The sequence below is a fragment of the Perissodus microlepis genome, chromosome 5 (genome assembly GCF_051167445.1).
Source record: "Perissodus microlepis isolate ML-2025 ecotype Zambia chromosome 5, ASM5116744v1, whole genome shotgun sequence".
In the NCBI taxonomy this organism is placed as follows: Eukaryota; Metazoa; Chordata; class Actinopteri; order Cichliformes; family Cichlidae; genus Perissodus; species Perissodus microlepis.
In genome coordinates this window covers 19680826-19695094 of record NC_140465.1, presented here as the reverse complement: position 1 = coordinate 19695094, position 14269 = coordinate 19680826, and the positions used below count along the sequence as shown (strand labels likewise).

Here is a 14269-nt window from a genome sequence, read left to right as displayed (position 1 = left end):
CATACTAATACTTCTTCTTCAGAGTCACATCGTCCTTCGTTCTTTTCTGGAATGAGCTGCCATTTTGACTGGTTTAAGAACCAAATACTCTTACATAGCAGATGTTGAAGTGACCTATTTCATAGAAGCACCTTTTTATTCAGTGAAATGTATGGAACATATGAAAATGTCACTTCAGAAAGGTGCAAGAGGTGAACTGGACAGTCAGGATGTTAGACCTGACCACAGCAACGTTAACATTGCCATTGTGAACACGTTAGCATTTAGCTCAAAACAACAACAAAATTTCTAGGAGAGCTGCAGACTTTTTAACCTTATTACTTTTGATGGCTTGTACAAGGTGTCTTAATTTGACCTATACAGATGTGTCGGCTTTCTTTAAGACTAAAAAAAATGCTGATTTGTTTGAGTTCTTTACTGTTTCTGCCAGCAGAAAGAACTAGAAACCTAAAGTCAAGTGAGAATTCAGCCCAGAGGCCAATGTTGTAATGTTCTTTGGGAATTTGGGAGTTTTGTTGTTTTTCCTGTTTTCTAAATGAGTCTAGGTTATGTTTGCTGTTCTCAAATTTATTTTAGGATGTTATATTCAAGTTCTAGTTAGCCTTGGGGTGACTACGCTAGAAGAACTGAACTGAATTCAGTATTCACAGAGTTTATTATTAGAGTTTGGGTACTTGAGTTTTCTTGTATATTGGTTAATTGTTTTAGCCTTATCAGTGTTTCATGTTCTGTGATTTTCCTTATCTCAGTCTTTAGTTTAGTTGTTTCACTTTGTTAGTTATTGTCTCTCATATCTTGTTTTGAGTTTTACGTTCTGTCCTAAATTGTTTCAGCTCTGCCCCACTTCCCACCCATTTTATATTCTCCTCTGTGTACTTATGGTCCTTTCATTATTTAACATTATTTATAATTACCATATAATTCCCATGATGATTCCTGATCTTATATTCCCAAAGTGTCATGGTAACCAGTGTTTTTGGAATTTTACTGATACTTTCATGCCTCTCAAATTCAGCCTTCGGGGTCCTCAAGTTACTACTCTACACCCAGCTAACTGTGACAGCTGTAGTTATCTATAAATGCGAACCCCTGGTTTAGGAATTAAAATGATGCCTGACGTGAATAACGGTTTCCTCACCAAGAGAAAACTTTCTAAGCAAAGGACAACAATCTTGAACAGATCTGCAGTGTTTTAAAAGCATGGCGGGATTAATGAGGATTGAATGAACAAGTGAGTTTCACATCAAGGCATTACTGCAGGCTGACCATCTGCTATGGTGTGACACAAACAGAGAGGACACGTGCCACTGCTCTCTGCTGAGGGAACGCCCCCACACATCTCCTCAGAGCAGGGATCACTTGCCCCCTACAGATGATCTTTGGTCCTGGTCTCTGGCACTTGCCTTCAGAGGGACAACCCCTCCCAGCCACCTGTTACACTAAATAATGTTGAAAACATGCTGGAAATGAAAAGTAAAAGAAAACTGAATACACTCCTAATGACAGTCTACCAGATCACTGTGAACAATTAGACAAAAATAAAAAACAATTACAATCTGGACTTACCTGCAGTCAGTGAATGTAACAAATCAAAATCCCATTTTGTAAAAAGCCTTCAGTGGAAATGTTATTGGGGTTTTTTTTCAGCCTTTTGCTTACACTATTTTAGGGTGCAACTGAGCTACATTTCCACATTAAAATGTTCTTTTATTTCAGTAAACAAACAACTTTTATTTTAAGTTAATCCTAAGTATAAAATATTTATTAGGAATTCATTATGTACTTCTGCATGAGCAATGCTCACTAAAAACTTTGATGTCCAACCTTCAGCTGGAAAAAGCAGAGTTGGAATCTGAGATCCAAGTTGACTGGATATTGTTTAGAACCAGAACTAGAACCATTTAATATGGAATTTAACGCACAGAATCAGAATCAAAAGACCCTGGAATAAGATTACTCTAATGTACCTGTAATGTAAAAATCAGTCATTAATGACTTCCAACTCAGAGCTTAATGGAAAATACCTGTTATGTGTTCAAAAATGAACAGTTTCAATATTAACACAGTTATTATATGATCAGCTCATGAAAGGCCTAAATTAGTATTCATGAATGTAGGTGTTATTAAAGCTCTTGATTTCATGAAGCTCAATTCAGATATTCTAAATCTAACCACTGTAGGTGTGTGTTGAGGCATCTCTTTCACTTTCAGGTGTATAATCCAGTGCGCACAAAACTGATAATTATTGCAAACACAACGCAATACAAAATTATGTATCTAAAATGGCTAAAAGCAGAGTATATGTACTTAAAATAACGGCTAAAGAGAAAAAATGTAAGAGAAAGATTTATGGCTGCTCTGAGAAAACATTATTTTTTGTTATTGGCTCTGCAGGGATCCCAGAAAACCACCAAACAAGGAAACAAAGAGGTTTAAGTGAGACAGACTGTGACTGTTTTCTGGTTTTTTGCACCTATTTAGCTGCGGATCTTCAACTTAATGGAGTTACAGTCAATTTGCGCGCTGACCTCTCTGCTCGGTGCACTTCTTATTGAGTTTATCCAACACTGTGATGAATGAGAGAAGCAGACACTCACCCCTTTCAACTGCTGAGCTCCAGTGATGTGCTGAAAGACTCTGTCAATCTCCTGCTCGATACGCCTGGCCCAGTGCATCATCCTGTGGATAAACACCGGAGGCTGACTGTCACACAATGCAAAACAAATGAAACAGATAGGTGTATCTGTTTCACAGAAACAATCAGTGATGTAACAAAAATAGCAGGAAACTGCACACAGATTACCACATCTTTTATGCAAACATGCTTCATTTTTCTTGCAGCAACAGAGCGAGAGAACAGCTTTTTTGGTCAGTGTGGATGTTTTTAATGTCGCTGTTGCAACCATCTGTAATTGCATATGATTTGCAAGCTTGTCTGTACTTAATATAAGTATTTATTTCTTTAATTGTTATATAGTTTGGATATATGTTTAAAAAATATGCATCCACAAAAATATGCATCCACACCGCAATTATAATGGCTTCCAATGCAGCAGAGTAAGCAGAAAAACATTATCACTGGTAATTGTTTTTGAACTTATCTGCACAAATCTGTCTTTTCTTGTTTTTGTATTTTGAAAAACTCAATGTGTGTTTGAACATCTTTTAAAAGGCAACATTATAGCCACAAACTATCAATGAAATTTGCATAATGACTGAAACCAGCCCACTGAAGGAACAATGGGCAATCTTACTGTTTATAAGATTGGGGAAACCTGCAGTCAGCTGAGACTGAAGAAGTCACTTAGATGAGTGACGAAACGTTTCCCCCACAAAACGCTACGTCCAGATGAACAGAATCAACTTTTGGAGAAAGTGCTTTATACTACAAGCTACACTCACATACTCAGTGTCTTCCCTAGTAACGTTTCAAGATGCGGACTGGTTAATCCAAGAAATCCCAATAAACTAAAACTTCATTCATTATTTTCTATTCGATCAAAAAACAGAAAACTATACTCGTATCAATACAGCAGAGACACTATTTGTCAGATTTAAACAGACACTGTTGGGAGGACTATTCTCGGGCTCACTTTCACACAGTATTCCCTGTATGTCCATGATCCAATCTATTATGTATCCAGTGTAATCCTCGCATGAGACCGGACGATATTTAATTAAAGGTGAAACACAAAACAAGCAGTCAAAACTGAAAACCTGGGACACTGTGGAATAAAAGCCAGTGATGATCAAGTTTGACCTTAAATTTGACCTTGATGGTGTTACATAGTGTTTGGAAGGGAAAAACATTTAAATACACCATATGTAAAACACAGAAATGGCACCAAACCTTCTCTACTTTTCATCCTACTGATTTTGTTGATTTTGATTTTCTGCATATGCATTCAGCATATACAAATCTCTAGCTGTTTTCACACATCTACTGCAGCCCTGAATTTTTCAGAATTTGTTTTCAGGACACAGACATCAGACATTTAAAGGTGTCCAAACTGCCTGCTCCCTAGCACAAAGACCATATGACTCATGTTGGGATACGTCTGATACACAGGTGGGTAAATGGTCATCATGCAGGCTCCCTCCCTTAACCCAAATGAAGCATGAATTTGTCTGAAGTGGGCTGCTCCGTTTTGAGTGCTTTGTTATGTGAGAAAGGGCAACGGACCTCAATTCAAGACCTCCTCCGCCTCTCCATGTGGAGTTTCCCTAATTGACAAGTACTGCCCATAAAAGAAAAGTAAACACTGATGCTCTGACATTGGGGACAGCTATTTTGAAAACATTAAAAATGTTCTTTAGGGGAAAACGCACTTGTTTGGAGATGATATATCACTAATTACTTCTATAATGTCAGTCCACCTACCACACAAAGGTTAATTCATGACTAAAATAATTAGGTTGGAGTCAAATAGTCTTTTTATGCCTGGAAAGGTTCCTAACTGACTGAACCGACATGGAAATATCTAAGTGTCACTCTTTTCTCTAAATACTAAGGAAAGGGGCTTCATTTCCTTTCTTATCTCCTTGAGCATTTAGGATACACTGAACTATACAATAGGAAATGAAAAGGAATAATACCGCTCCACAGTTCCTTGCAGCGTTAACATTCAAAGCCTAACACACTAAATAATTTATCAGTTGTTTTCATACAATCCTACTAAATGGAATTCATGTAGATAAATATGAGCAGACCGAGGGAGAGCTTAAGGAAACCTTCTGCATGAGACATTAGTATATTTTTATACTAAATGGTCACATTATTATCACTTTATTTACAGACCTATCATGTTTGCCATCAAGGTAATAAAGCAGCTAAAATGTAGCACTTCTACAGTTTGAATGGATATGAAACTCACAGTTCATTGGCTGATGTCTGATTAAGAGTTGGAGGTACAAAAAAAACCTTGCAGGTGGATTAATTAAATTAAAAGCTAACTTTTGTATTTGGGGTAAATTCTGGAGTTTGGCGCAGTGTTATCAAGGACAGCAACAAATTAGTTTGAATTTGCTACTACTCTGATTGGATCACACCTCTGATTTCACACCTCTGATTGGATTCTCAAGTTTCATAGTACTATTTTTATTATTATTGTTGGACTTTTCTGCACTTATTACATGGAAGATTTTTTTTTTTTTTACAAATGAGAAACACAACTAGAGAATAAGGAGGGGAAAACACTTGAAGGACCAGATTTATGAAATTCAAGATATTCCATTACTACGTGTGCTGAATTCTTTTAGGGTAACTAAATATGTTATCCTATTCCACAAATGTATTTTAACTAAATGTACAGCCTTCCTTCAAATACTCATTTAAATAAGAATTTTGCACTTAAATCAATATCATAAATATAGCACAGCACGTGCTCTTCCATTTTAAATAATAAATGCTGTGACATAATCACATCGCAAGCTGCGATTTCAAAGCGGCACCCAATCCTACACAACCTACCAGAACAAAAGAGGGATCCTATAATAGATCCTATAGTATAAAAATCAGTTTCCTTCAAAATTTTGCAGTCAACCATTACTACATAAATGTAAAAATATGCTTTAAAAGACTATACACTAAACTATATACTATATAGTTATTATACTATATAATATACAACACAATATTTGTGTTATGCTCTGACTATCTTACTATATATTCCCCTGCAATCCTGTACTTCACTTCAGTCAGATTTAAGTAAAGTTTCTGGAGATGAAATATTCATTTTAGTTTCTACCTAAATAAGTCAAACCAGGAAATCAATTAATCAGACCTGTAAGTGCCCAGAGAGTCGATTCATTATCAGTCAGACAGCTCCCAGCAGAGTTACAAGACAACAGCACTGATTAAAGTCTTGTTGGGCTTGTTTCTGCTGTTGGACAAGCCACAAATCTTCACTCAACTGCCCGAATCCACAGGAAGACAGCTTTTTGGATGCTGCAAAGGATTCTTTTTCTTTCTTTTTTCTAGCCCAGCTGAAATCGAGGACGCCCAGACCTGATGAAGATCAGACAGCTCTTAATACGGTGCGAGACACTTTCACATTCTTCTATTTGAAGTGATAATTTACTTCTGGGTTTCTGGGAAGTGCCCAGCTACAGGAACCGTGTATAGAAACTAAGATATAACCTTTTCTTTTTTTTTCAAATCCAACAACGTCAAGAGTATCACTTTAAAGGCCCATTTAAGATTATTATAAGACTGAATGCCTGACATGTCTTCACACTGATCCATTTGAAAGTGAATTTCTTTTTTACCTTGAGGCGTTCGAGGCAGTGGTAGAAATAAGCGAGGCGTGCTGTGGAAAAGAGAAACAGCATGCACACTTTCCTTTTCCCTCTCTATAGAGGGATGCAATCAGAAAAATATCTAACGCTTTAAATAAAGCCTTTAAAATGCACTCTGTTCCAAAGTGTTCTCAGGTTGCTGGTGCTATTAAATCTGGATTACATGAATTTGATTAACTGAAAATATCTTGAATATTATTAAAATATCGTTTGTTTGTTTTTAAAGACTGATTTTTTTGCATTTAGCTACTTTGTCATCAGTCTGGAAAACAGTCAGTTTGTCTGCTGACTCAGCCTTTGGAGGCAGTGGTCCATTTTTCGGGGCTTCCGGTGTAACCAGCAGATATCCATGCCATGCCAACACTTGCTGTTGCACCAGTCATTATTACTGACTGCTTCCAAATGCAGATGCATTTTAGAGGAAAGCCACTAAAAGCTAAATTGCTTCGTTCACATGTGATTGGTCAGTGCAACCCAGACTACAAATAGATACTCTGTATGCATAATCTGTTGCAATGATTACTTTCTCATTTATTTAAAACTGTAAAAGGAGCAAATCCAAAGGCAGGAGTAGCAAAGTAGATACAGACAAAAAGACTTTGTCGCAGATGCTAGGATTTCTTTAAAAGGCACCTATAAATTGGGCAATCAGTTACATTAATCCCAGCAATCCTACAGGTTGCTTAAATGTCACATGGCGCAAAACAATATCATGTTTACAATCATGAACACACTGAGCAATCCCAAAGCTGAAGCATGTCAGATGCCATGACTGCTTCATTAACACACATCCTCCATCTGCATCCCATATGTTTTGACATTTGCTAAAACAAATGTGTGGGGTTAATCTTCATAGATTAAAAAAAAAGAATCAGCATTATGAATATGTGGCTTTTCTGCAACACTCAAACCTGGATAAAAACACTTTTTTATCACACTTTTTACTGAAAATGCTACAAAGCATTTTATTTATTTACTTTACACAAAAAAACAGTGCACACTTTGTTGTGCCGGCTAGTCTGTTGTGTGTTATTATAAAATCTTTGCAGATCGGGTTTACTGCAGTGGTGAGAATACTATCCTGAGTTTCTGGCACATCCGAATTTTAACAACAGCTGCTGCTGGCTCCAAAAATTGAGCTTTTCTCATGCTACCATTTTGGACTGACAACTGTGCATTTCTCCACATTTTCCTCATGACTAGCTGAAGACAGCACAGTAAGCAATCATATAGGGGACTGGTGTCCAGTTGTACCCACAAACCGACTAAAAGATAACTTTTTTTTCCACATAAAGGAAAGATTTGTTTCTAAAATGTAACTTTAATGTCTTTGTGAAATAAGGCATATAGCTTACTGAAGACACCAAGCTTCCTTCTTCACAGTTTCAGTTAAAATGCCCTCAAAAAGTTGTGTCTAAATTAGGTTTGTTACATGACTGCAGAGCAGCTTCGACCCCGTGACTCAGTGCCGCTGAAGCACAATCTAAAGATTTTGACTGTGTGCTCCACTTCCTCTTAAGCCCTGTGGGACATCAGAAAACCAAGTACAGGGGCCACACAGCAAAGCACTCTTGTGCCTCTACTCTGTTACCGGCTATAGTCACACAACACTGTGAAGACAGATAGAGAAGCACTACATGATGTGACCCATATTCACTTACAGCAGAGAGAGCAAAAGGTTGAGAGGAACAGCTGAGCCATAGGTGGGGTATAAGGAGCAGACGGAAAAGCCATAAAGCATCTATCTATCCTTCTATCTATGGTTATCTATGGTTTGGGTTACTGGAAATTTCCTCTCTGCCCTGTTACAACTCCACGTGTTGCATATTACACATGATTTTGCAGTGATAGGCGAAGTACATAAAAAGTACATAAAGGCACCAAAACAAAAGTACTCGCTGTGAAAAACAGCCCCATTCAAGGTGTCATATGTGCCATATTAGTGATGACATAATATTAGATTTTCATTAAATTCATCGCTGCAGCCAAAATAAGTCAAAAATAACGATATAAGCATGATACCTCCAGGAGGTTTTATTCATGCTATTCATGCAAACATACATACACTATGATTATTATAGTATAGCTCTCTGATTCATTGTATTGTGACACACCACTCTAACCTGACATTCAATTCTGTATTATGAATGTGTTAAATGTAAAAATAAATGTGATTGTGGGATTTGTATAGAATATTTGTGTACGCTGTAGAAACGTCGGGACCCACTGTGCCATAGGCAAGGTTTATGCAAAGTTTCATCCACTAAGCAAAATACTTTTATCATGATTTTATTATGGTCAAGCTTCAAATATAGCAGTAGTAAATAACAGAAGCTGAAATCTGATGCAGAATAAAAAAAGGTTGTACTCGAATAAAGTGAAAGTACCTCCGATTTGAATTTGAGTACTTTAACAAAGGCATTTTGATCAATGTTCTCAAAACACATATTTCTAATGTAAACTTTTACAGGTCACGAGCGCCTTTGCAGTCTGAGAATAACTGCAATAAAATAACATAAAAAAAAAATTTGATTTTCCCCCATTGATGTTCTAGATGTCAGAACACGAGGAAGGCAGATTGCAATGCCTGCAGCATGGCAGGCTATTACTACAAAAACATATATTTTTTGTAGTATCTATCTATCTATCTATCTATCTATCTATCTATCTATCTATCTATCTATCTATCTATCTATCTATCTATCTATCAGCAGGGAGAGGCCGTATCAAGACAGAAAGGGTGGGAGGAGAAAGAGCAAAGCGAGAGAGGGAGAAGTGGTATAAATCCACGCTGCTGCAGTATTAATTCTTAATTGGAATGAGAAGCTGTTCTACAGCGTCGCAATACCGCTTCATTTAGCTTAGCCGAAGCGACCCAGGGCACAAGACTATGGAGCTGTTTCAGAGCACTCAGCAGAAAAAAGCAGCAGAAAGGAGGAGGAGGAGGAGAAAGCAGCAGCTTGAAATAACCCATTTCATCATAAAACACACACATATGCACACGCCCACACTTGACTGGTTTATAGAATAGACCCCTCTTTTCTAATTGGTAAATAAACCTCATATCTCCAGTTGTGATTGGCCAGAAATTCTTCAGCATGTGCCCTGGAGATGAGTGGACCATCTGGCCTGTTCCTCCCTCCTGAGCAGCCCAATCGCTGAGCCTGGAGTTGGGCCCAGATAGTCTCAAGTTAAGTGCCAGCTGTACTTAACTGTAACGGGTTAAAGGTTAGGATTGAAGAACTGGGCAGGAGATTGATTGAAAAACAAGGGGAAATGGTATTTCAAATGCAGCCTTCAGCAAGAAGCCACAGTAAAACCACACCTTTCTTCTGCTGTGCTAAATAGTAGACATGGTACTTGTAGGCTACTCCTGAGCTTTGAGTACTTGTGTTGTACAGTGCACAGTGTGGTTTCCTCAAGGAAATGATAGGACTGTTTGATGATTTTTTTTCAAGCCGTCATGGAAAGATCTAGCACTTAGTGGAGCACAAGAACAACAGGGGAAACAAGGAAAAGAGCCTTACCAGTTTTATGACTGCACAGACTTAATGTTGCATGTCAAATAGAAATTCTCCAAATAGCTCAACTAATTAAAGCCACAGTCTAGCTCACCTTAAACCTCCCTGTACGTCCTTGCAGTTTTAATTTTTTGTTTGTTTTTTGTTTTTAAACAGGTTTTTGAGAAAGTCAAAGTTAATATTCACAGTCGTCCATTGGGTAAAATCCTCAGATCATATTTGTGCAGAACATCAGATGAAGGCTCTAACTCATCATATGGTAATAGGGAGGATTAATCATTTGCCAGATGCTCCTAATTTTGCCTAATTTGATGTACAAACACTTACAGTATGGGGTCTTCTGCTTGGGAGGAACACTAAAATATGATTGCTCATTTAACCCTACAAATATACCTATATACCTCTATATATCATAGCGTGGACTACACCTTCCAGCTCTTTAAATAACCTGCCTTTACATTGATGTAATCGCCAACCCTGTCAAATTACATAACAACAGAAGATAAAGCATGCAGGGTGACTGGAGTATCTCCTGGTGGCAAAGCGAAGTGGTCAAGCCCAAAGTTGTCTCCCATCGGAGCCCGGCTGCGTTTTCACTGAGGGTTACTTACGTGTATTGCTGGGGGAAGAGACCCTGCGCTCCAGGCCACGATGCGCTGAAAATGAAGATAATCTGGATAGATAGCAAGCAGACGATGCTGCAAGACCTTTCGCCTATCGCCATTTTCCATTAAAAATTCTCGTCACGGGCTCTTGTTGCGTGAATGAAGCGCTCCGGACTGTCTCCGGGGCATACAGCGAACAATGTGTGAACGTCCGGCTCAGTTTCCCGACGACTTCATCTCGGTTTCTCTTGTCAAGTGGACGCGGAGGAGGCAGGCATTGGCCGTGAAGGCATCGCGGACGGTGGGAGATGCACTAATGCAGCTGCCAAGACACTGCAGAGTCTCCCCTCCTGCTCCCACACACATACACACCACCACGAGCACTAACACCACAATCACACACAGGCCGGCGCGTCCACGCCCGCTCTCTCTTTCTCTCTCTCTCATCAGCAGCCCGTGGATCCGTGCGCGCTCACGCTCACCAGGCAACAGAGAAGCAGGAGAAGAATCTAGTTTGGCTTTATTTATCTCTGAGGAGCCACGTGGGATTTGTCATCGCCATAAATTTAGTTTTTCTATTTAGAGGAAGACGCAACACTTCAGGTAGTGAAGGGTCCCTGAATGTAATAAAATCAAGACGCTTCTAACTCCCGTTTCACTCCCCCGGGGTCCAGTTTACCAACTGGGCCCCAGTCCACAGGAGACCCAGTCATGGTCACGCATGACTAGATAAAAAAAAACGGGGTTATGTTTGATCATTCATTTAATTTAGCTGCTGTTTACTTTTTAATGTAACCATTAAAATTGTGAGAAAATTCAACCACTCTTTTTAAATATCACACTATAAAACCATCTGTGATCATTTCATAGTGTGACCATGTCCCACAAAATTGAAATAAAAGACAAAGAGTAGCTATATATGGGTTGTTGCAAAGTGGGACATGTTAATGCTGAAGGTGTTAGAAGTTAAAAGTGGGGGGTTTCTCTTCTAATTAATCATTTAGTTTTAAATATCTGCCAAACAGATCTCATCTAATATTTGCCTTTGTGTTAATTTTCCTTCATATGTCAACTGTATAGCATCCTGAAACATTGTCTGCTACCTACCTCTGCAAGAGCAGCGGAATGAAGGAGAGTTTAAATGCCATCCAGAGCAGCAGACAGTGCACAACAGAGGTGAAGAAGAAAGTAGAGCCAGGGTAGAATGAGGGGAGTGTCGGGGGTAATTTGTGACAGAAGAATAGCAACAAGATGGAAAAGAAAGGTTTACAAGATGGTAGTGAGACCTGCATGTATGGTTTGGAGACAGTGGCGCTGACAAAAATACAGGAAGTCGAGCTGGAAGTAAGAGTGTTGAAGTTTCATAGGGAGTTACCAGGATGAACAGAAGTAAAATGGGTACATCAGAGGATGTTAGAAAGGTTAGAGAGGCGAGTTTGAGATTGTTTGGACATGTGACCACAGAGAAGATTCGTGGGTGTAGTGAAGGAGGACATTCAGAGGGCTGGCGTGACAGAGGCATCGAGGCAGATGACCTGCTGTGGCACCCCATAAATGGAGCAGCCGAAAGAAGAAGGAATTTACCCATGTGAGAGTAAAAACTTAGGTTTAAAAGAAGATAATCTCAATACTTCCTTGTTGGTTTTTATCTTTTGTACAGTGTGTTTTGGAGAGGAGAGTATCTGTGGATGTTCTGTTACTACAAGCTTTTGTACACGAGCCAATCTTTATCTAGTAAGAACTACTGAAGTGTTATACACTGGAAGAGATGCAAAAAACAGTGGCACTACAGGGTAAATTAAGGATGCTTGTGACTGTTTTTTGAATTTCCAGGAACTTTTTAGAATAAACTCATTAAAGTATCGTTTAGAACAGCGGTCCCCAACCCCCGGGCCTCGGACCGGTACCGGTCCGTGAGTCGTTTGGTACCGGGCCGCGAGAGTTGAGGCTCGGGTGTGAAATATATGGTTTTCAGGGTTTTTATTGGTTTTCAGCGTTATTTTGTTATCGTTTTTATCGTTAATTCGGTTTTCCTGGGTCTTTTCACGTGTGTTATGAATAAATCTTCTTTTTTTTCGGTACCGGTACTAGTTTTATTTTGTTGTATTTATCCGCGACACCTTAAAGGCCGGTCCGTGAAAATATTGTCGGGCATAAACCGGTCCGTGGCGCAAAAAAGGTTGGAGACCGCTGGTTTAGAATACAGTCTCATTCGAACTTATGTCCTATCATTTTTAAATTTTGTATGACGGTAGATACTAATAACAGTTGGAGCGGATTTAATTTAGGTGAAAACTGCATCAAGGTCAAGGTCAAGGTCACACTAAATACGAAAATCAGTAAAACTTCATATTTAAACTTCACATCTTTAAAACTTTACAGCAGTATACTAAGCCTTGGGGGACATGAGTACCTAGGCTGGCATTGGCTAAGACCTTGACCTCCATTATCATCAGCCATGGACAAAGCTGACTTGTAAAAAACTTTCATGAAATCATATGAAGTAACATATCATATGAAAAAGTGTGTAGAGAGCTGTACAACACACTTTCAATACAACATCACAACGACGCTTTAACAGGCCGACATCATCACAGTGTAATAAAAACAGGCTGATGTCAGCATTTTGTAATAAAAACATTATAAAGCATGCAAGCAAGTTTTAGTGTAGCCATTGAGTTGGGTGTGGTTGTGCTCTCTGAGAGCTCTGGTTACTCATTTGAATGCAATTACAAAAATTCGTCTCACTGAAACATCCCCACTGAACAAATAGCTTGTTCATGAAAGCCTTTAAACATAAAGGGCAGAGCTTTGCTGTGTTCTTGGTGTCTGTATGCTGTGCATCCTGTCCATCATGGATAGACCCACATTGTAGTTCTTGTTTTTGTTGGTACTTGACCTTTAACAGAATTTTAATCAAAGAACAGCTTAGGGTGATTTTCTGGGATGAAAAGTTCAAAATCAGATTGGATGCCTGAACATGAGTAACCCCCATTTGTGTTGGCTCTGGTGGCAGCCACGCAGGGCGGCTCATTAGTTGAGCAAGACAATTCAGTCAGTATTTGTTTTGGTTTTTAAATCAATCCAGGCATAACAATTATTTACACAGATGACCATTTGATTTGATTTTTTTAGCCATATTAAAAAGAAAAAACCTCCCCCCATCATTTTTCTTTTAGTAAACATTGAATCCCCCCCTTCATACTTTTGATTTGGTGTGTGTGGGTGTGGGTGTGAAACAAACCACACCCATATGAGACGTGGGAGTGGAGATAATTCCTTTTTGGAGGAATTACAACATGAAGTGGAAGAGTCACATCAACGAGGAACTCTGTCACTGGGGGAGCTGATCTGGAATATCCTAACTGTACTAAGGGTTAAGCACTGATGTGTCTTTTATGTAATATGAAATTTAACAGGAGATTTTTTTTAATGAGAAACTTGATGAGAAGGATGGAATTTGTGAGTAATTTGTAAAGAAATGGACTATGACAAGAGTCACAATTGCCTCTGAGAAAGCCATCGTGCAGAAATAGAAACACACTCCTTCCACTGAGGATTTGGACATCTTGTTGAAAGCAGCTAACAGCTTGAAATGCAAGGACCAGGACTGGACTTTCTTATTGCCCAAGGATAGGTGGGTATAGTTCTTTTATTTATTTATTTTTTATATGAAACATGATTGGATAAAGACATATATTTGATCTATTCTTCCAATTAATCCACTCCTCTGTATTTACAGTCCTTGGACCTTATAATACACCATGCTGTGGTAATTAGTGTGTAACCAATAATATTACCGATGCCTTCTCTCCATTCACACATTGCCATAAAAAAGAGCCGGAA

At 38.7% G+C, this 14269-nt stretch overlaps 1 protein-coding gene across 1 annotated transcript in view; it reads right to left on the bottom strand.

Annotated features, from left to right (window-relative positions):
- LOC146387189 (voltage-dependent calcium channel subunit alpha-2/delta-2-like) overlaps positions 1–10893 on the bottom strand; it is a 41658-nt gene extending 30765 nt beyond the window's left edge. Inside the window, exons 1-2 of the mRNA XM_084928611.1 lie at positions 10430–10893; positions 2598–2679 (exon numbers count right to left, since the gene is read on the bottom strand). Of these exons, the coding sequence (XP_084784737.1) occupies positions 2598–2679; positions 10430–10542 (195 nt within the window). The 5' untranslated portion in view covers positions 10543–10893. The remainder of the gene's footprint in view (positions 1–2597; positions 2680–10429) is intronic.
- Between the last annotated feature and the right edge of the window lie 3376 nt (positions 10894–14269).